The 23,962-nt window shown below is 46.5% G+C and overlaps 1 protein-coding gene across 1 annotated transcript in view; it reads left to right on the forward strand.

Annotated features, from left to right (window-relative positions):
• Positions 1–19,170, forward strand: part of LOC147729537 (indian hedgehog protein-like) — a 71,071-nt gene extending 51,901 nt beyond the window's left edge. Inside the window, exon 2 of the mRNA XM_086954438.1 lies at positions 16,384–19,170. Coding sequence (XP_086810564.1) covers positions 16,384–17,027 — 644 coding nt within the window. The 3' untranslated portion in view covers positions 17,028–19,170. The remainder of the gene's footprint in view (positions 1–16,383) is intronic.
• Positions 19,171–23,962: the final 4,792 nt, after the last annotated feature.

The following is a 23,962-nucleotide window of genomic DNA, read 5'->3' on the forward strand; positions in this document are numbered from 1 at the left end:
GCAGCCACAGACATTGCGCTCCATGAAGTGAAGCTCGCAACCAATGGGTGAAACTTTGCATCAAGGAATGAGACTAGCACCTGATGAGAGACTGCACACCAGACCATTAGAGGTGCACCAAATGAGTGAGGGTGCACTTCAAGAAGTGAGACTCACTCTCAGTAACTGAAACAGTGCTCAGAGGCATTAGACTCGCATTCAGTGGTTGAAAAAAGGCATTTCGCTCCAGTGATTGAGACTGCTACTCATAAGACTCACACTCTGTGATTAACAAAGTGCATCTCGTTCCAGTGATTGAGACTGTGCACCTACTCATATGGGTTGCACTCTTTGATTGACAAAGTGGATCTCATTGCAGTGATTGAGACTGTTGTATGGCCCTTAGGGACATTGTCGACATTGCTAAGTTAGCATGAGCTTCGCTGCCATGATGATGCTACGTGACTTTGTTTTTGCAGGACTCGGTGTGTTTCACATTAGAACTGGTTGTTTTTCTAGGTTCTCTGCCTTTCCTGGAGTTTAGTCAGAACACAATGTGCAAGGTCGATAAACAATGCCCTTTGTTATTCTGTTCTGGTCAGTCCCTAGCACCTAGACATAACATGCTACACACAGCTGCAGTACTAAATGACTCGTGCTTTGATATTTCGTTGTTGCATGTTGTTTTAACACACTTGGAGAAATATATTCCAGGGAGAAGAGCTCCTCTGTTCCTATGATGTAAACCTTATATCCAGGCTTTAAAGTATGGGGTCCTCTGTCAAAGCCCAGAGATCTTCCTTTATATAAAACTAGCAGCCCGTCCCGACGTTGTCCGGGTATGAATTGGTTCCGGCCAGTAGTGTATTCTTTTGTAGGATTTTGTTTTGATAGCATTTCTTATCGGTGACAGGCCTGTGAAACGCTCCGATTCACAGTGCACTGCTGATGCACTTAAGAGAGCGGCGTTCAGTAGTGTGTGAACTCGAGTTTCCCTACTTTATTCTTCCTTGCAATATTATGTAGCGCGAACTCAACAACATGGCATGAGCACAATTTACATTACAGAAGAACACATTCATTTGTGGTAGGCACGGGGAGACAAAGCGATTTGCCTGGAATCACAGGATGTTGAGCTGATGCCGAGATTCGAACGTAGCTCCCCAGCTCTAAAGTTCGCAATTCTAGAACTTGTGGCGGGAGGTGTGTCTAAAAGTGTATGTCGGTGCTGGCCATCAATGAGAGAGACCTGTGCATTTTTCAAATCGGTGGTGAAAAAATATGAGTATGTTGCTGGAGATGTGGGCCGCCGTGCCACCAATGTACTTACCGGGGGAGGATAAACACCCATTATTCGGCAACTCTCTTTCCGCATACCATCACTCCGCATCCTTTTATCACGAAAGTACCATGACTCCGCAATGCCATTATAACGCATGGCATTGCATTTTATATACTTTTACCACACATACGAAATTCGTTGTAAATGCATGAATGGTAAAAGCATGTTTTTTTTTGTAATGTTTGGATAAGGTAAGTATGGGTATAGGGGTATATGTTTTGAGGTACTGAATTATATGTTTTGGGGTGTTTGGGTATTTTAAGGGTTCAGATATAGTTTTGGGTTATGGGGTACAGGGGTAGTTTTAGGGTTTAGGGATAGGTATGGGTTTTGTGGTACAGGGGTATTTTTAGCGTTCAGGGGTAGGTTTGGGTTTTGCAGTACAGGGGTATTTTAAGGGTTCAGGGCTAGGTTTGGGTTTTGGGGTACAAGGGTATTTTTAAGGTTCAGGGCTAGGTTTGGGTTTTGGGGTACAGTAGGCATGAGCGGATTTTGCGGATTGGCAATCCGCGAATTTGCGGATTTGCGAACTCGCAATCCGCAAAATCCGCGAATTCCCGCGAATTTGCGGATTTTTTTTTTTTGTGTTCGCCCGTGTTTCTGCCAGTTCGCGAGGGTTTTTACAATTTCGCAATTTGCGAACTTACCTGTCGGGTCGCAAGTTTTGCAAACTTGTTGTTTCTACGTGTCCAACCTGTTTGGGACACTCTTCTTCATCACTGCCACTCTCTGTCACCACTGCCACTCTCTGACTACTCATGCCACCCTCTGGCCCACCCATGCCACCCTCTGTTTCATCACCACACCCTCTGGTTGTCCAGTGTACATTATTTTCGGCAAAGCAAAGCACACCTTCCCTGCCTCAAGTGACCTGAATTAATTTGGGGCTGATTAATGTGTCACAGAATATTTTTTTAGCTGGCACCTGCTTCCTTAGTGCGCCCTGATTAGTGATCTTTTGCACTTGCTAAGTGCTTTCATTGTTGCAAAATTAGTTACAACACCTGCCCTGCCCCAACTGACAATAATGAATTAGGGGCTGATTAATGGATTTTAACTTCCAGCCTGGCTCCTGCTTGTCTCCCTTAGCTGTAATTCATGACCTTTGTGGCATATGTGTAACTATTCTGAGGTTCAGAGCAGGGTCACATAATAGTTTCAACTGGCAACTGAACTCTGGAGGGGCCCCTCAGGAAGCACTACAGGAAATGGCTACTAATGATGTGCCTGAACTTTTGAACCTGGTAAGTAGTTACTTTCAGTTTTGCTTAGATCATATTTCTGCAATTTCGCACTTATTCGCGGGGCGCGAACTCACGCGAACAGTGCGAGCAGTGCGAGCAAAATCCGCTGCTCGCGGATTTGCGGATTTTGCAGGAAATTCTCAAATCTCGCGGATTGCGGATTTCCCGAAAATCCGCAAAATCCGCGAGCGGAACGGATTTTCCGCCCATGCCTAGGGTACAGGGATATTTTAGGGTTCAGGGCTAGGTTTGGGTTTTGGGGTACAGGGGTATTTAAGGGTTCAGGGGTAGGTTTGGGTTTTGTGGTACATGGGTATTTTAAGGGTTCAGGCCTAGGTTTGGGTTTTGTGGTACAGGGGTATTTTTAGGGTTCAGGGCTAGGTTTGGGTTTTGGGATACAGGGGTATTATTAGGGTTCAGGGGTAGGTTTGGGTTTTGAGGTACCGGTGGAGAAGTGTGGTTCACTGGTTAGAGCAGGCAGACCCTGAAGCACAGGTCAGACCCGGGACCAGGGTTCAATTCCCGACGCGGCAGGGTCTTGAGCTCAAATGTCCATGGACTCGATAATTCTCGCTTCGGTGCCTGACCTAATCATGGGTTCACACTCTGCAACTCTGGGCATTAAGCTTGCTTAATCTCTACAACGGCCCCCCGCGGCGGGATGCCTGGCTTTCACCTTGGGGATGCCCTGTAGGGGCTATCTCACAGGGAAAAGCCAAGACGGGTTCCCAAGGCAAGCGCGGAGATACCCCTTCAGGGGTCGATTCAGGCGCTATATAATAATAATAATTTATAGGGTTCAGTACCAGGTTTGGGTTTTGGGGTACAGGGGTATTTTTAGGGTTTAGGGATAGGTTTGGGTTTTGGGGTACAGGGTATATTTATAGGGTTAAGATGGGTTAGTGTTTAAGGGTGTTTTGGGGTAATTTAAGAAGTAAGGGCGGGTTATGATTATGGGGTGAAAGGGTATTTAAAGGGAGCAGGGTGGACACCCGGGGCTGGAATGTACAGAACCTGGGAAGAAAAAACAATGAAATATTGGGCACAACGCTCGCTTTTTTTTCCCGTAATCCCGCGCCCCGCACACGCCCACGTCCCCAGCACCCACCCACAGCACACGATATGAGACATGGCATGAAGGGCGGAACGTACCACAAGCCCCCAGTGTTTGTCACACCTCCAGCACACACCCACAGCACAACGCAGACACGCCCACAAGGGACTACTTTGCTGGCACGGTTCTTTTACCTTTTAAATGTATATGGTGGGCGTCTGCATAGCCTATGTCCTTCTGCTGCAACTGCCCTTTCCAATGCTGTATTGGGTGTTGTGATTGGTGCTGTGGTTCCTGACATTACCCGCCTCAAAGGTTTGGGCTCTCTCTTTATTATATAAGTATAGATAAACTTCTTCTAGTCAAGGGGATGGTGGTTAGGTCTAATTGCCTTTTTCCCACAGTCTTTATATATTGACTTCTCCCTTTTTGTATTCTATGGAATTGTAACAATGCTAACTGTGCTGGGTTTATGCATTTTGCTGCTAATAGTGTCTTGTATACTGTATTGTAGAGCATGATAGTTAAAATAAAGATTTTGAACATTTTTCAGTGACTCTGCTAATTCTTATAGTGGACAAGTATGAGTGAGTAAGCGAAAGAGTACGTTTTGCTCTCACAATTCCTGAGAGAGTCGGGAGTGTTGTGTTCTGGGTTGTCTAATCATTTGTAGCTTCATGATATTTGAAGGAGATCAAATGAGACACTATAGCTAGTCAGTATTGAGATTTTGGGCACTAATGTGGCAGGATGGTACACCCTTATTCACTGAGGTCCTCTTTTCCTGCGCATAGTTCCGGGTTTCCACGGGTTGCAGCGCCATCACGCCAGCGCCACAGGGTTGCTGTGTGCTCAAAGCTCTTCTGGGCCCTCTGCATACGGACGGCAACAGCGCTCCCCAATGGCCGGGGAGTGGCGGGGGCATTGTTGCAGTCCTATCTGGGGTGCTCGTTACCCACCTCAGCAGTCTGGGCCTGTGCGCGTGATAAGGCCGATAGGGCGATAGTAGCTGCTTTCCCAGCACCCTGAGGAAGTCCCCCACCCGAGGCTTGCCCGTGTTTGCTGGCGGGGTCCTTAGGCCGGGTGAGCACGTAGGTTCATTTGCTTTTTTGTTAATGTTTGTCTAGCTCAGAGACTGTGGTACGTGTTAATTTCAAGTCGCATTTCTACGGGTAAAGGACATGTCTTTGGAGTCTGGTTTTACTTTACACGCAGCAGCATTCATCGATCACATTTCAAAATATTAATTTAACAAGCAGAATATGAAGCATGACTTGTTTGGTGTGCGTAGGACTGGAAAAAATAGTATTGTGAAAGTGACTTCCAGGAAATCCTGGCTTTTCAGCCAGCAGACCGGAGCATGCTGGGACTTGTAGTGAAGTTGCTCGCCTGGTTTAAACAAGTACTTTACTGACGAGCAGGTGGGAGGGGTAAATAGGCATCAAAGTTAAGAGAAAAAATAGACGTGTGGCCGCAAAAGTGAACGGCATCTGTTTCCAATTAAAGCAACCACAAGACAGGCAAATGTAAACAAGCATGGGCACGATAATTGGAAACCGATGGAACCGCTGCTCGCTCCAGAGACACATAGGCCATGGGAGAGGACATTTAAAGATAAGGCGGGACATACCAAGCCTTTGGCCATTTGCGCGCTTTCTTTTGTGGAATTCTTACGCAAATGGCAGATCAAAGACGTAAAAAAAAAAACCACAAGCATAGCATTACAATAAGCCTCTTAGAGCAGCGCATTTGTGCTGGCTTAGGCGAGACCTAAAAACAGGGGGAAGCAACAACAGATGCAAGGTTCGCGTACTAGTTCACCGACTCCTGAGTCTTTTGAGCGTACTTATGACTTGCACGATCGCGTAAAAATTAAGTTTCCTGATTTCAAGTCCCTGATCAGCGTTCTCCTCACTCTTCACAGGACACATGAGGCTCTCAAGTCAGTGGAGAGGAACGCCAAGATCATGGCAGAAGAAACCTGCACCACAGGTACGAGATCAGCCTCGACAGTTTGAAGTCAAAGGAAAACAAGAGGATCTACCTCATTTTCGACCCCCGTTTCAGAAGAAAAAAGTTGCCACTTTAGCAGCGAGATATGTGAAAACGCGACTCCTGGACTGGACATAGGAGGTGACTTTACGCGACAGCGCAGCGGGGTTACCATAGTGCGTAAGGCTCTAGATCCCTGCCGGGCGGCGACAGCAACTGACATATTCATTACAGTAGAAGCAGCTGATATCCGGGTTGCCCCCTTCCCCCCCTCCCCAGATAGGCTCTATGACTTTATTTTCCAAATTGAAGGTGATAATCAATCAATCAATCAAGACATTTATAGAGCGCACTACTTACCCGGAGGGTCTCAAGGTGCTTGGGGGGGGGTGGGGTGGGGAAGGGGGTGCTGCTACTGCTCGAACAGCCAGGTCTTGAGCTTCTTCCTGAAGGAGAGGTGGTCTTGGGTCAGGCGCAGGTCGGTCGGGAGGGAGTTCCAGGTCTTGGCGACCAGGTAGGAGAAGGACCTTCCTCCTGTTGTCGTTCTTCGGATGCAGGGGACGGTGGCGAGGGCGTGACTGGCTGATCGGAGATGGCGTTTGGGAGCGTAGAAGTTGATGCGGTTGTTGAGGTAGCTCGGGCCTTGATCGTGTAGGGCTTTGTGTGCGTGGGTGAGGAGACGGAAGGTGATTCTTTTGTTGACGGGGAGCCAGTGCAGGTCTCTCAGATGTCCGGAAATGTGGCTGTGTCGTGGGATGTCGAGGATGAGTCTGGCTGAGGTGTTCTGGATCCGCTGGAGTCTCTTCTGGAGCTTGGCGGTGGATCCGGCGTAGAGGGCGTTGCTGTAGTCCAGTCGGCTGGTGACGAGGGCCTGGGTGACCGTCTTCCTGGTCTCGGTCCGTAACATGCTGTGACGGAGTCCCGGCGTCTTCCCCCCCCCAGGATTCTTTCCCCCTGGGTCTTTACCTCATACCGGGGACGTCCACACGAACTCTGGCCAGCCGATCCCTCGGGTCCGCCCCCGAGCCGGAAAAATAACATTGACCCACAGTTCCCCGCCTCTCTCTTCAATACAGGAGCCAATCACGGACCTGCTAATACCGGAAGCACTACGCTGTGAACCCGGAAGTCCCGCCACGGAAAGAGCGTCAGAACCGGTGAAAAGCATCCTGGATATTGGAAGCAGTGTCGGAGAATCGTGGCAGGATACTCAGGCTGGAGACAGAGGAGAGGAGCCAACCGAAGCAGACGAGTGGTCGGAGGAGTGGTGGAACCCTTAAGGAGGAAGCTGAAGAGCGGCCGTAGCTCACCTGGAGAGCTACGGCAGACCGCGTGAGTACCTGTAAACCGCCCCTGGAGCGCGTTAGGTGCTCTCTGTATATACTGTAAATAATCTCTCTCTTTATAGGCACGAAGCACTTAGAGTTAACACTGTAACGTATTGTATAGCATTTATCACCGATTCCCCAACACGTCCCGTACACCCTTGAGGATTCGCTATCTTGGTCCTGGCCTATCGTCCCTCTTACCCCTTCCCTCCTTCCCTCACTAGCTTCCGCTCCGCCCTTTCACCTCCCGGTGTTGGTAGTGGCATATTGGCCGAATCGCGGTTCGGACTAACGGTCCTTTTCTCTCTTCTTGCCCTCCGAGGTCTCTCCACGTCCCACGACGACCTACTACCCGGCAAAGAACCCTCCGAAGAGAGCTACACACCAGAGACGCCGGATCCGAACACCAGGAGCCCCTGTCGTCACATCTTGTATGACTTTGTACTGCAAATAAACTACCTTAACTATAGCACACTATCTCCGGCCTCCTCGCCTGATTTACCGGCCCGCGGACACCCCACGACCACACATGCGCAGGATGTTGAAGCACAACGAGGAGACGGCGTTGACTTGTCTGGTCATGGAGAGGGAGGAGTCCAGGATGACGCCCAGGTTCCGTGCGTGGTCTGTCGGTTTGGGTGCGGTGCCCAGGGCGGGGGGCCACCAGGAGTCGTCCCAGGCGGAGGGCGAGGAGCCCAGGATGAGGACCTCCATCTTGTCTGAGTTCAGTTTCAGGGGGCTGGTCGTCATCCACTCGGCTACGTGTTTCATCCCTTCGTGAAGGTTGGCTCTGGCGGCGGCGGGGTCGTTGGTCAGGGAGAGGATCAGCTGGGTGTCGTCAGCGTAGGAGATGATGTTGAGGTTGTGCAGGCGTGCGATGGCCGCGAGGGGGGTCATGTAGACGTTGAAGAGGGTGGGGCTCAGCGAGGATCCTTGAGGGACGCCGCAGATGACTTCGGTGGCCTCTGACTTGTACGGTGGTAGTCGGACTCTCTGTGTTCTTCCGTCGAGGAAGGAGATGATCCACTCCAGTGCCCTCTCCTGGATTCCGACGTTGCTGAGGCTCTGCACTAGGGTGCGGTGGCAGACAGTGTCGAAGGCCGCGGAGAGGTCTAGGAGGATGAGGGCCGCTGTTTCTCCGTTGTCCATCAGGGCTCGGATGTCATCGGTGGCCCCGATGAGGGCGGTCTCGGTGCTGTGGTTGGCTCGGAAGCCAGACTGTGAGGGGTCGAAGGATCCGTTCATCTCGCCTCATCCAATCAAGGCGGTTTTCTGGGAAAATTTAACCTCCTTGTATGACATTTTGTTAGCGGAGGCAGATACTCATGAGTCTATCGCGTTAAATCCCTGAAGAGCATGCCAACGCTTTTGTAGCAGGGTGGGCAGCGGCCCTTGCCCCGGCGGTGTATTGTAATCAGGTGGGTGGGATGTTGATTCACCAGCTCATGAAATCCCTTTACGATCTATGCCACAACCACAATATCCAATCAGGTACGAGGCAAAGGCTCACGTTTGTGACATTCTAACACAGTTAGAGTATCAGGGTGTGATTGAAACATGTACATCACTGTTGTATAATCTTTATGGTATCGAAACCTGAGGGTTCATATCAGATTGTATTGGATTACCAAAATTTGAATAGTCATTGTTGCACCTTTGCTGTGCAGAACACTCAAAGCTCTGCACTGGTGAACAGTCTTGTTTGTAAGAAATACAAAACTACCCTAAACATTTCCAATGGTTTCTACAGTCATAATCTTGCTCCTGAGAGCCGTGACTTGACCGCATTTAATGCAGTCGGTAATGCGTTTGCCTATGGGGTTTAAGGATAGCCCCGGGGTATTTGCGGCATGTATTGTTTCTTTGTTAAATGACATAGAACCAAATGCGTTCTCGTACCTTGAGGACATTTACCTGACAGACGAGTTTATGTCCATCTAGTCCAAGTCAAAAATATTATTTTGTCCTTTGCCGGCTATGGATACAATTTTAATTTTGCAAAGTCACACATCGCCCATTTTGCGGTGCTTTTTTTGGGCTATGAGCTCAATAATGAAGGACAGGGGTTAGTCCCCCACTTCTTGGAGAAATGTGCGCAATTGTAACCCCCTTCTACACTGAAGAAACTTCAGTCCTTGCTGAGATTTTTGAATTTCGGGAGGGCATACATTTCCAATTATGCCCAGCGTATCAAACCCCTTTATGCGTTGATACAACCCACATTTTCTTCTGCCAGCTGGCTTCCAGAACATACCTCTATTCTACATTCTCTGCAATCTGACTTGCTTGCGACTAATTACTTGTTGACGCGTAATAACAACACAAACCTGGTAATAAGTATTGCTTCCGGGACAGTGGGTTTCACTTACTTGATGTTCAATGAGGGAGACACGATACCTATTGCATACAAATCACATTTATACACTGCAGCGGAAATGCGTTTCACCACTGTTGAATTTTTTTTTACAGCAGTGCAGATGGCGATTCTGAAGCAGTGACTAAGGAGAGTGTCTAACTTGAAAGCACTACACCCCCATTGGATACAATGGGCTACTTCTTTGACATCGGCTGATGTCACGTTTATCTTTGACGCTGCTCTTCAGACACAGGAGTTTTTGCAACATGAACACATTCATCCTCCTCCCTTGTCTCTGCTTTCTCTGCATGAGTACAGCTGCATCATTTATACTGATGGCATGTCTCAACCGACCACAGATTCCAAACATGCTCATTCTGCAGGTTGCGCAAATGTTAATGGAGAGTGTAAGTCTTCCATTGTGCACACTCAGGCACTTGGAGACTGTACGGCTTAATTGGCGGAGCTGGGTGCTCTTTTTACTGCTCTTGAGTTTTTCTAATCCAAATGTGAAAACTATTATCGAATGCGATTCTTATTACTGTGTCCAGTCTTTTAATGACAACTTATTTGTTTGGTCTAGGAATGACTATCGAGACTCAAAAGGCAGCACAATTAAGCATAAAACGCTTTGGGTTTGAGTGGCAGATCTTAAACAACATCTGCCCCTCATACATGTTATACATAACCTTGGCCATCAGCGTGTGGGAGCACATGCTCTTGGTAATTCTTTCGGTGATGAAGCAGCCAAATCTGCAGTAGCCATGTGTTCCGTAGCAGCAGTTTCAAGGTCCATGACTAAAATAGATAATGATATTCTGGCAGGGGTAGCTGGAACGAGGGAGGAAATTGCTTATCCTCAGGGTTTCCCTTCGAAACACTCTTATCATATAACTCCTGAACAGGTTCCTTATACTGTCATTCCTTCAGTTGGGGATCGGATGATTCCCAAAATGGCCCGCAGACCTGCTTTGATCAAAGCTGCACACCAAGGCATTATGTCTGCACATGTCGGTGTGTCGGCGACAGTCTCTATTTCACAGCAGCGTTACTGGTGGCGTAGTTTATACAAACAAACCCGTAATTATGTACTTTCTTGTGACATTTGTCAGCTAATTAAGCAGTCTACGGTCACACACCAACTGCAAGCACAGCTGTGTATTTCTAATCAACCTTTTGGCTGCATCTATCTTGATCACTTTAGTCCTCTCTCTTCTGATACTGCGTATAAATATATATTTGTTGCAGTTGATTTGTACACTAGATTCCTTTGGGTTTGGCTACAACGCAGTGCTGACACTCGAAATGTCATCAGGGATTTGCATGCCTTTGTCAGGATGTTTGCCTGTGGCACCTTCGATTCTGACCAAGGTCCAGCATTCGCCTCTAAAGCGTACAAGGATGCGATTAAGTCAATTGGGGTGCTGGTGCAGTTTTCATCTCCATACAGGCTTGAGGGCAATTCAATTGTGGAGAGAATGAACCATGACTTAAAGCAATCCTTAAAGGCTAGAGTCTTAGGTACTGACAGGAACAGGCTGGCCCACTTGTATGGGGTTCAATGTGCACTTAATAATCTCCCTAGAAGATCTATTGGTGGGTGGACCCCATACGAAATGCTCTTTGGCATTACAATGTTTGTGCCAGACCTTGATGGTCTAGATGTTGTGGCAGCTGCCGCAAACTTTGATGTAGATAATCATTTTAATGTGTAACATGATCTACATAAGACATGTGACAGCTATGCAACTGAACATTTACCCTCTTCCACAGATGCAGAACTGCTGATTCCTGTTGCCAGTTGGCTTCCAAAAATCTGATATCTGTTACGAGAAAACTGGAGAACAAAAACGAATTTGGTCCCTCTTATAGTGCACCAGTTCCAGTGCTTGGCCAAAAGGGTACTCATACAGTCATTTTACCACTGTTACCTGGTCGCAAAGACACAGATACATATCAATGGACAATGTCAAGTTACACCAATGTTCCGATTCTGAATAGTGTCACGCCTGCAGTTTAGTGCAATGCAATTTCATTGGATCCACTGACTTCATCAACTTCTATTGGTCCGCGTGTGGCTAAGAAAGTGAAGGATACTGTAATTGATCTTTCACCCGCCCAACCTCTCTCTTCCACTATGGATGTCGTGTATATATATCATGCTGATGAGTCCGTGAGTGAGGTGCTGAACAGTTCTCGAGAACATCAGACTAATAGACCTACGAGTGTCTAGTATAGAGATCATGCCAGCCACTCTTCCGCTCATCCTCTTCGACATCCAGTTTGGCAGACCCACCGCTTAAATTAAGTATGTTCTTCTCTTGGTTGAAAAAAGACATACCTGGTCTTTCCATGGACCTACATTTGGTTGGTGCTTATACTAATTTTCTTCTTCATGTCAACTTGGGTGGTGGAATTCTGGCCCCTTACACATCGTCCCATATCATGAAACGTGAGCAGACACTTGTGAACATTTCAGCATTCTCATTTGCAGATGTCATCGTTTGGGTCCAAGTAGCCTTCGAAATCCAAGGTCCGACTGAATTTGAATACCCCATCCATTCCGTCTTTAGCAGAATACGACGATTGGCTTACTCAAACAAATTATACTATTGGGGCACTGCAAGCTTAGCTTCCAAATGACACTTTCAATGTCTCTGAAGTTGATTCTTCCGGGTGGTTGGTGTGGCAAACAAATACAAATGCATGGCAATTACGTTTTTAAAATGTTACATCCGGTTTCATTTAGAAGAGACCTGATTCTCGTTATCCCCTTACACATTCAGTCACCAGATACTCGGTGGGTAAATTATACCAACAATAGTTGGAACACGCCACGTTGGCATCAGTGAAACAACACCTTTCACTTTTGTCAAATGAGAATAATCTGGCTGATTTCCTCTTAGGACTTAGGAATCCTAGATCTAAGAGGATTATTTATGCCGCTTACAATTACATTTGGAAACTTTCGTAGATTGAGGCTGGTCTTCGTCTGCACCAAATTGATCAAGCCAATTTAGAAAAAGTCCTTGCTGTAGTAGACATTAGCATCAACACACTTGCCTCACGCATTTATACGTTGTATAATATTGTTTCATCTGTTATTGATATTGTTCAAAGTGATCTATCTATGTTATATCATTGTCAAAATCAGTTAAGATCTGTTATGCAATTTGCTTGGACTTGCAAACTTTTTAAAATGGGAAAAGTGCCCTGGGATTATTTGAATGCCACTGCTTTGTTTTTGCCATTTCATCTAACTGATAAACAGAGATTTATGTCCATGAAAGATGCTGCATATACACTCTTGCATATTGAACAATGGGAGCTCTTGCCGTTCTCGGAAGCGGAAACGGACTCTGCTGTTTGGTTAATTCATGGAGTTATCTCTCTCCCGTTTTCACTGTTTCAATTTGAATCATGCATGCAACATTTTCAGATTGGCCATTTTGAACCATTAGGTAGTGCATTTCTACATGAATTGTGGTCCCTATCTTTCACTTACAGATGTCAGAGGGAGGGTAAGGAAGTTTTTCTTACAGGGGAGGTCTGTAATTTGGACATTCCCTGGTTTGCAAACATGTTAAATTGCACAGCGCTTGTAACATTTCAGCGCCTAACCTAGCTTGGTTTTTTAAAGGGACGCCAGTTCTGTCAATAATTCCCGCGTTTAGTTTGCTTTCTAACAGCAGTTATCTTATTTTGAACAACCAAGACTGCTGTGGTCTACGTGCGGAAGTCCCATATTTAGTAACAGTTTCCCAGCATGTGTGTTATATCTTGTAATCGATTTTTCCTGTTTCCCTTTTTATTGTCTTGCCCTTTTAATATAGAATGTGTATTCATTTAATCTGTGCACTGACATTGCAGTTTGTATGAGATCACTATCAGAATGTGTTTAGGCATTATTGAACTGCATCTCAGCATGAACAGATGTACTGTGCTCTTTTACAATAAACCATAAACCAAGCCTATATCTAAGGATTTATTTCTTTATTTGGACTTTTACAATGTAACTTGTAGCAAAGTGCTTTTCCCACCAGGCATGGGAAACAATTTGAGGAGGCTCAAAGCTATATTATTCCAACAAGAAGTAGCTCTACTTCGGCTCGCAAGATCTTGGAGTTACAGGTGGCTAGTACATCTAGGGCGATACAGTCCCTTCTGAATACCAACTTCCCACTTCATTTTGGGGAGCTTAACCATCAAATATTCAATGCGTTTGACACCAAAGGCCTTGCACATTTTATTAAACATTTGGGATCTGGCCTTGTGACTTCTTTCTAGATGATATTTGGAGTAATACCGGCTTTTATTCATTCTATTTTTTTCCAGCGTCTTCGGAGGGTTCCCCTTAGTTTTGGTGTTAGGTGCTGGAATGCTGCTCCTTCTGTCCCTGCTGTGCAATGGCTGCTCTTCTTGTGGTAATGCACAAACCATGCCAGTTGCAGCAGTACCGTTATCGCATGCAACAAGTTTTTGGATGCTTGCCTTTCGCCACGCTTGGCATCCGTTATGGATTGACTTTTCGCTTTCCTTACTTTACTTGCATGCAACCAGTGTTTTACTGTCGGTGATGCCTCATCTATTGGGCAATGGATAAATGCCTCTCCAATACGTCCCGCCCAGTCCCAGATTTTAATCCGTATATGGGTCCCTTAAAAGGCTCATGACCAGGCTTGTTCTGGGGATGGCCGAATGGGATATCTTTGCTACTGCGCAGAACTTACTGCATCGGAGTTTCATCGAATATCACACAAGTTCTCCTGTTATGCTTTTGGAAGCGTCAGGTTACGAGGAGCCCGTTTATTCCTTCGACCTACTTGATTGGATGGCATCCCATATTTCTACTAATGCCAGGGATGATCTTTTGGAGGGAATTGCATTCTTGAGTTCATGTAATTTGATAGATTAATCACCTCCTCCCTCCCAACAGTATCCTGGAGATCACGCTTTAACACTACAAACAAATAATGTTTTGAACACTTTGTATATATATAATTTTTTTCCCAATTTAGTTTTTTTTTTGACAGCGCTTTGAACTCTGATTTGATCCTTATGCTGTGTCCTATGACTTTACCAGGGGGAGGGTGTTATATGGCCCTTAGGGATATTGTCAACAGTGCTAAGTTAGCATGAGCTTCGCTGCCATGAGGCTGCTTTTGCGCACGCTTCTACATGACTTTGTTTTTGCAGGACTCTGTTTGTGTCTTACACATGAGAACGGGTTGCTTTTCGAGTAGGTCTTGCTCCCGCGATTCCTGGGAGAGTTGGGAGTGTTGTGTTCTTGGTTGTCTAATCATTTGTAGCTTTGTGATATTTGGAGAACAAATGAGACACAGTAGCTAGTCGGTATTGGGATTTTGGGCACTAATGTAGTAGGATGGTACACCACTATACACTGAGGTCCTGTTTTCCTGTGCATAGTTCTGAGTATGCGCAGAATCCCTGCAACAATACTTTGTTCCTACTCTTAAGACTAGCACTCGGTGATTGACAAAGTGCATCTCCCTTCCAGTGATTGAGACTGTGCTCCAAGACACAAGACTCTCTTTCTTGGATTGACAAAGTGCATCTTGCTTCAGTGATTGAGACTGTTCTCTAAGACATAAGACTCACATTCAGTGATTGACAAAGGGCATCTCATTTCAGTGAGTGAGACTCAAACAAGCTGCTAAGGTTTACGTGCTTTCCTAAACATACCCTACCCCCGTGTACCTCACTTGTGGCCAGATGTAGGTAATTCTAATTTACCACTTCTAAAATACCGAATCATACCGATTCGGTATTTAAGAAGTGGTAAATTAGAGGGGGGGAAATGTAGGTAATTCAGAATCGGTAAATACCGAATCGGTAAGATTCGGTATTTACTGATTCTGTAAATACCGAATCGGTATCCCCCATTGATACCTATGGGCCTTGAAGCCCATAGGAATCAATGTGGAATACCGAATCGGTATTTACCGATTCGGTAAATTCCGAATTTTGCAAGGGTGCAGGGGGTGTCACTTTGACACCCTCTAGCACCCCAATTCCGGACTTGTGTGCCATGTGGCACACAGACATGCTCTAAGGGCATTTCTGTGTGTCACATTGCACAGGTGTGCATGCACAGATGTGCATGCACACCTGTATTCCGTATTTTACCACCCAATAGGATTGGGTGGTAAAATACCGAATCTGACTGGCATTTGGGACTCAGAAGAGTCCCACCTAAATATGGAAGTTACCGAATCGGTATAAATACCGAAGCGGTATTTTACCGATTCGGTAAATTTACCGAATCGGTAAAATAGGCCCCCTACATCAGGAATGACCATTTATCGGTCGGTAACGGCCGAAATCGGCCGTTACCGGTCGGTAAATGGCCACCTACATCTGGCCCTTGGTGTGCTATGTCCTCAGCTTGAATGAATGAATGATTACGCATTTGTATAGCGCATGGCTACCCTTAGGCATCCCAGCGCATTAATTACCTAGTCATTCCTCCAGCTCAAGGAAACAGGATGGTTTTAAGCAGTTTCCTGAATGTGAGATGATTAGATTCCCGTCGGATGGCATCCGGAAGCTGGTTCCAAAATTTTGCAGCGTGAAGGGAGAAACAGCGGCCACCCATCCTTGTCCTTTTAATCCTGGGGATTGTTAGCAGCTTCTTATGGTTTGATCTGAGGGTACGTGGGATATAATGGAGCTGAAACATGGGTTGGAGCAAGGCAGGTCCAGAGTCAGAAATGGACTTATGGACAGTGCACATAGCTTTGAACCAAATCCTTTGCTGCACTGGAAGCCAGTGCAACTAATGTAATGCAGATTTGGCCGAACTACGTTTAGGCACATCCATAAGCATAAGCTTACATTCAACTGAGCTCCCTATGTTTTCTCGCTTTGAACACTGAGCTTCTGACCCTTCACTACTCACTATTTTTATTTGGATATTGAAATGTGCATATCACCGAAGTCTCACAGGTATCAATACAAATTAGCTGATTTAATATGAATCCCGCTGTTAATCTTGAGAATGACAGTCTTTTTGATTATGAATCCAAGCATTATTGCTCTTGGCTGACTCTTACCATCTCTTGTTCTAGACCCTGGCTCTGCGGAATGGGACGATGGATGCTTCCCCGCGAGGGCCCTGGTAACACTAGAGAGTGGCGAGAAGGTCCCTGTGTCTGCGCTGAGGAGTGGTCAACGGGTCCTGTGCATGGATGAGGAGGGATACTTCATCCACAGTGACTTCTTAACCTACCTGGACAGAGACTCCGCAGCTGTGAGAGAGTTTTGCAAAATAGAGACACAGAATCCACCCCGCCGACTTAGCTTGACTGCATCCCACTTGGTCTTTGTGGCGGATGACTCTAGCGTGCCACCGAAGGATTTCAATCCTATGTTTGCCAGCCTTGTGCAGCCTGAACAGTACATCCTCACAGTTGGAGCACCTGTTCCACAGCCTGCTAGGGTGGTTTCTGTCACCACCCAGACTGACTCTGGGGCCTATGCCCCTCTTACTAGTCATGGCACGTTGATAGTAGATGACGTAGTGGTGTCCTGCTTTGCCGTGGTCCAAAGCCATCACCTAGCGCAGCTGGTCTTCTGGCCACTGCGGCTTTACCAAAGGGTTGTCAGACTGGGGGTGCAGTCAGAGGGCATGCACTGGTACTCTAGGATCCTCTACTCCCTTGGCAAGCTCGTTCTGCCCAAGAAATCGTTCCACGCACAGGGACCTCCTTGAATCAAAGCTGAGCTCAACAGGTTTAAAAACAGAAGAGCTGAGAAGGGGCAAGCCAACAAGAGGGACAAACTCTAGTCAACCACATACATTTTATTTGAGATAATAATTGATGAAAGCAACAAATATTTAATCAAACGTTAGCAGTGCACCATTAACCAGTCATATGACATCACAACCTCAGTAACGTTATATTAGAATTACACATGGTGTTACCCCCCCACCCACACATCCTAGTTAATATTATCTACTTATAGGTGGCGAGAAACGTATTCTTGACCTATAACGTCTGCCCTACCTTGTGTATAGCATTCAATTAACTCTATGTCCAGCCTATTGATTATGGATCACATCAAAGAGACATCCATCATTGAGTCTTGCCCTCTTTATAGTGGGTCCTTACAGCTCTAGTTAGGACCTTGAGACCAGCGATGTTGTCCTGCAGGAAATACTCAGAGTGGGGGCAAATCTCATGCTTAGGAGCAAACTATGAAGTATGGTCCTCGATGGCCACCGTACCATAATGAGACACATCACATATTTTGCTGCGGTGCCATACAATGTTGTGCTTTGTAATCAATTGTGCACCCGAGACAATTTTGCTGCAACATTTGCATCAATGGCCAATGCAAAAACGACAAGTGTACTGATACCCACAGCAAGAAGCATTGGCAAAGCCAATAAGTGTCACTATTTTTACAAAATCAATGGCTTTTACATTTACATGCCTTTCAAATGCTGGAATTAGCACTGTCCCGTAGGCAATTAGCAGAAGTCCATCGGCTCGGACACTGGTCATCAGGTTGCCCACTGGCCTGTTGTAACCGAAAGGTGTTCCGTAACAGCACTGTTGCAACTCTATAGCTATGCAACACAATCCGCCACATCACATATATTGCAGTGGTGCGAGGCAATGCTGAGCTTTCTAGGCAGTTTTACCCATGAGACAGATAGTTTTGTCCATACATTTACACTAAAAACAAGACTAGAAAAACCATCTTTTATGCAAGTCTGTTGGTGCAATTGTAAGCTCGACTATAGTGTAAAATTGCTCAGCACTTGTGATGTTTACATGATGCAGCCACATTACATTTGCAGTTACTCAGGGATTCTTAATTAAGATCTTATACAGCGAGACATGAAATTGTTGCCTTCATGGCAGCTGCGCCTTGTATACTTACCCCCTTCCCTTCCCCAATCCCCTCAATTCAGTGTCAGGTAAAGCTATGTTTGCAATAGTGAGGCAGCATGAATGCTACTGTGAAAGGTCAGATCATAACACATTTCCTGTAGATGCGCATGATCTGGCATGAGCTTTTGAAACATAAAGGGTATCCTGGGTGTAGTGGGGGTGGGGTTGTAGTATCTTGGTTATTGTGCTTTTCATGTCATCCACTGCTCCAACACTGGAACCCTCTACAGATGACGTAACATAGAATGTTGGTGTATGAAATCCACAGTTGGAGACGGTCTGAGCGCCTTGCTGGCTGCTCCTGGTGGGGCTGCATTACTTGAATAAATCCTCTTGAACTTCATCTACATGCATAGAGTGACAACTACAATTTTATGGCGACGAGGATGGGAAGGGTTTATACCTGATTGTTGTTTAGCTGATTGAGGTTTTTCTAGACTCCTTAGAGAAAATAAAGATGCCATTACAGTCAGGAGTCCACTATTACATTTAAATTCCCACTTAGTAGCAAATCTTCCAGCATGAACATTGAAAATCATTCCTGATTTCATATTTTAAAAAAGTCTCTGATACCAGGAGACATTCTCTTTCAGTCCCCTTTTCAGTAGCTTATCTTAATTGTGTATTAATTATTACTATTTTTCCTAAGCATAACTATGTGTTTATATGTAATTCCTACTATTGTTTGCTATTGTAACATTTTTCCTTTACTTGGTGCGTGATATTTTCTGCCTGCTTATATCCATTTCTTGGGTATATGAGTCACTGGAAACTTTGTTTGATATTTAGTTTTACTTCCCTTCTGGATCTGTCTCTGATACCTTTTGTGTCCCCTTGCAGGCCATATGTTTCATCGAAATGTTAGATTTGATCAATCTGTAATACTATTTTGTATCCTTTTCTTGTTGTGTTTTCCTCAACATGAATTAGTAAAAGTTCGACCCACTGTGTGAAGCTGTTGGTCGGCCTTGCATTGAAGGCAGCAGCCTAGTCTCAGTCTCAAAGGGGGGGCTGGGGCTACAGAGATCCTGCTGTTGCTGGGGGCAGTGATACCTGCCTCTGTGCCCACATCTGTAATACGGCACATGCACAAAGGATTCCCTCATTCACGAGAGAGCACGTCCTTGGGATCACACTGCGCTCTTGAAGCGCTGCCGCGATCCATATTACAGAAGGGGCAGCAGAAGCGGCTGCTTCAGTGATGCCAAAGTGCCCTCAGGGTGTATAAAACAGATGCATGGGCCCTTTGCCCCTTTTCCACCGGTCACTTTAATAATACACACCCAGATCTGATCAGCTGGTACAACATTTGGTTCAAAAAATGTCCTCATGTTTAATTTCAGAAGCTTGCTAATCTGTTTGAATAAAAAAACTACCTTTTGCAGGTAAATAATACAAAGGTAAAGGCATCAGAGTCTGAAAACAATACTTGTATATAGATTACAGTGTTGCCATGGGCACAGGACGCACTCAGACTTAGAGATCTCATGGAGGATGCTGCGGGGAATTCATCTACTCCCACAGGACACACAGAAAAGACATACAAATGGAGAGGCCAATTCTGCATTGAGCACTTCCTGATTATGAGAGCGGGAATGACCCGGTGGCACCAGGGGTAACATTCCTAAAAAGCAGACTTTGAAGTGGATACGGTGGGTAGACATTTATTGCAGTTTGGAGTCCTGGATGCTCAAGAGGTTTCTTTAGTACACATATATGTCCCAACATAGAACATACACTGTATTATCATACGCTGTTAAAACTGACTGCCCTCTACAATCATGCCAAATGGGGTGGGGAGGAGATTTCAGTTGTGTTTTGGTGGGCAGTGGGACAGGGACATGTAAAGGAGGTCATGGAAGGAGCAGTGTAGGAAGGTGGATATCTGACTATATGGTTACCCCAACTTTTTGCCAAGTGTTTAGATGGTTTTCGACTTAGTTGGCCTGGGATCCTGCTAATCAGGGCCCCAGGCTATCTGCTCTCACTGTAAAATGGACTCCATGTACATTAGGTACATCTCCAATTGGATATTGGCTCCCCTTATAAGCCCCTGTATAGAGTACCATAGGTACCCGGGGCATAGGTGCATCCATGGCCTAATAGGGGCTGCAGCATGTATTATGCCACCCCTTGCTGGCCATCCACATTGACACAACTGGCTGATCACTCAGCTGGGGCAAGGTCGTGTAATCACCCCTTGCTTAGGTATAATATCCCTATTCCTACCATTACATATAGACACATATATACCTATAAGTCACTCCTATGGCAGGCCTTAACAATCCTGAAGGCAGAGTGCTTGGTTTTATGTGAGATGGTGCTATAGCATGAGCTGAGCCTATCTGCAGCTTTCGACACCATGTCCTTATAGCTGTTCTACGATATAGCCATACCATATACTCTTAAGTGCAGTATAATCATTGCGGTTAATGCTAACTTTGGTTTGGCTTTTTCAAAACATGTCGTGTAAGGTGTCATACGCCTTGGAATACTACCCCCTCGCCAGTTCTGGCGTTGGGGGTAGCATTCCACCCTTCTAGAGGGAGAAGACATGTAGTTGTAGCTTTACCCGGTTAAAGTTAAACAGAGCCTCAGCATCACAAAATGGATGCTGCTGCCACAGACACAAGTCTGACCTCCTGCAGCTGGGAGTCCTTCCAGCGAGGGAGGCCTGGGCAATAGGGTTCCTGCCTTGGGAGGTGCTAGCACCTCCCCAGACAGGCTATAGTGTATTGGGGGCAGGGTGGGTTGAATGAAATGAGACACTGCCTGGAGGACACAAGATGCTCCATGCATAGCCCGGTTCAAACCAGTTGCTGGGGCACTCCAGCTCTGTTGTGAAACTGGACAAAGGGAAAGGGGTGTAACCACCCCCTTCCCTGGTCCCACCCATAGGAGGGACCTAGCAGGTAATCCAGCCCCTTTAATTCGTATAAAGCTAGGAGCTCAGTCTAGAGACTTTAGATTATCCTGAACTGAAACTCTGACATAAAACTCTGGACCTTCGACATTCTACTGCAACTAGAAGACTGAAGAATCTCCCTTGTGGTCAAGGAGTGACCACCATGTGCAAACAGGCACCACCTAGCGAATTGCCGGTTTGCTTTGTTGCCACTCCCGAAGGATCCAGACGACCCTGCTTCACAGGATTGGACTTCCAGGCTTCTCCAACCCCACCCACACCTCCAGCAAAGCTGAGACCCATGGCGGACACGAGAGACGTGGGACCGGACACCTGGCCATTTTGCTCTTTGCTAAACTGTGCAGTTTCGGAGGTGTCCTCGAAGTTGTGCATTGGGACTTGAGAAGCCCCAACACCGATTTGTAAGTGCACCGAAGCTCAGCCCTCCACACTCCACGAGTGCCACGTGGGGCCTGCTCTTGCATTTCCTCCTGACGTGTGTTCCCGGTTGTTAGCCCGCTGGCTAGTGGCCATCTTGAAGACTCCATTTTGAAACAACACTACTTGGCTGGTTGCTCTATGCTTGTTCTTGCTTTCCTATAAAGGGGGAGCTCCCCACACCTTGCTAGTCTGTACAAGAAGCAGGGAGAGCCTTTGTGGGAAAGTCCGTATCCAGCTCCTGGTCATTGTTGACGCCTTCTGGTCCATGTGGCTGCAGAGACAAGCTTCACTTCTTCACCTGTTTGCAGCTCGACATCGCCTGGTTTTGTCCTGGTTCCTTCCTGGTCACTGGCTAGTGACCCAGACTCTGTCCCCTCTACTTTCAGGTTCTTCACTTCTCCGATCCATCCTTGGATCCATCCGGACATCTTCCTCCTGGACGCCTGCAGCATCTTCTTGCAGTTCTCCATAGGAATCGACGACGAAACCGGACACAACTTCACACCTATGCACCCGGCCTCCCTGGGTGAGGTAACTCAAGTACTCCGGTGCTCCCGTGGGTAATACCTATCCAAGTGTCCTGTTCTAACTGGGTTTCCCCGCAAGTCCACCCAGACTGTCCGAAATCAACTAGTTTCTAACTTTTACGTTCCCATTGAAAGTCTATGAGAACCCGCGTGTGTGTTTAGACACTGCACACGCATCCTGTGAGACTCCTAATTCCTAAACTGTGGTTGTTCAGTGTAGTCCAAGCGATGCCATAGGCCTATTAACCTGTTCTGAAGTGGTTCATGTACAAGAGGTCATGGAAGGAGGAGGGCATGTACAGGAGGTCATGGAAGGACTAGCACATGTAAAGGGGGACATGGAAGGACCAGCACATGTAAAGGAGGTCATGGAATGCGCAGGACATGTAAAGGAGGTCATGGGGAGCAGGACATGTAAAGGAGGTCATGGAAGGAAGAGTACATGTAAAAGAGGCCATGGAAGGAGCAGGACATGTATAGGTGGTTATGGAAGGACTAACACTTAACCACCTCTGAGATTCATAATAGCGCATAGAGTGCTACGGTTGACCTGGAAACATTACCACCTAACCCCGTAGGATTTATGACTCACTTATAATAGTTGCTTAGATCCCTAATCTTACCACTGTTTGAAAGAACAAAAGTTCTGACCAACAAAATAGAGAATCTAAAAAAACTGGCACTGGGCAATTCGGACATACTGAAACAACTCAATATGAATGACCTAAACAAGGATACAACAGGCCCTGTTAAAACTCATATTACAGCCAGTAGCGTTTCTAAACCTCCCCAAAAAACATCTACATTGTAACAGGTAGGAACCACTATTGCCACCCCTGTTACCGATTTTAATCAACGCATCCTTTGCACGGGGTCTGGTGCCACCGAGCTGGAAGGGAGCAGTTGTGAAAGCCCTCCTGAAAAAGCCTCACCTAGATCCATCGGATCTGGCGAATTTCAGGCCTATTTCTCTGCTTCCTGGACTCAGTAAAATCGCGGAAAACTTGGTGAACCAACATCTATCACACTTTCTTGAGTCCAATGGCCTGTTGCGTAATTCGCAAACAGGCTTTCGGCCGGGTCAGGGCACCGACATCGCTCTTCTGGCAGTCGTTGAGGAAGCCAGAAGCATCTTGGATTCAGGAGGATCAGTGGCAGTGATCCTCCTGGATCTCAGTGCGGCTTTCGACACTGTTAATCACCAAGTGCTAATTCAACGGCTGTCAGATGTAGGAGTGACAGGGATGGCTTTGAAATGGCTCACGTCATTCCTTAGCGACCGGACTTACCAGGTATGGGAAGGCAGCGCATGATCAGCGTCAATCCCCCTCCATTGTGGTGTGCCACAGGGCTCATCCCTAAGCCCCACATTGTTTAATGTGTATATGGCCCCCCTGGAGGATGTGATCGCCCCATTTGGTATCAAAATCGTGAGCTACGCTGATAATACTCAGCTGGTGGTCGCCTTATCCCAGCTTGCTAAAAGTCCAGACACGCTGCACTCCTGCATGTCCAAAGTCTATACTTGGATGTTTGAATCGGCATTGAAGCTGAATGGCTCAAAGACCGAAATAATGCTTTTAGGACACAAAGGACCCTCACTCCCCCCGACTATCTGGCCCAGTTGTTTGGGCGAGCTCCCGAGTCCAAAGGAGGAGATTAAGAGTCTTGTGGTCTGGCTGGAACAAGATCTCTCTTTCAGGACCCAAGCGAAAAAAAATGGCGGGAGTCTGCTTTGGTCTTCTCCGCTCAGCTCGGAAAGTTCTGCCCCTCCTTCCACCGCTATCCAGAAAGCTGCTTATTCAGGGGCTGATCGTATCAATATTGGATTATAGAAATGCTATCTTTCTCGGTGCCCCTGAAGCAACGTTCA

The sequence above is a fragment of the Lissotriton vulgaris genome, chromosome 2_1 (assembly GCF_964263255.1).
Source record: "Lissotriton vulgaris chromosome 2_1, aLisVul1.2, whole genome shotgun sequence".
Lineage (NCBI taxonomy): Eukaryota > Metazoa > Chordata > Amphibia > Caudata > Salamandridae > Lissotriton > Lissotriton vulgaris.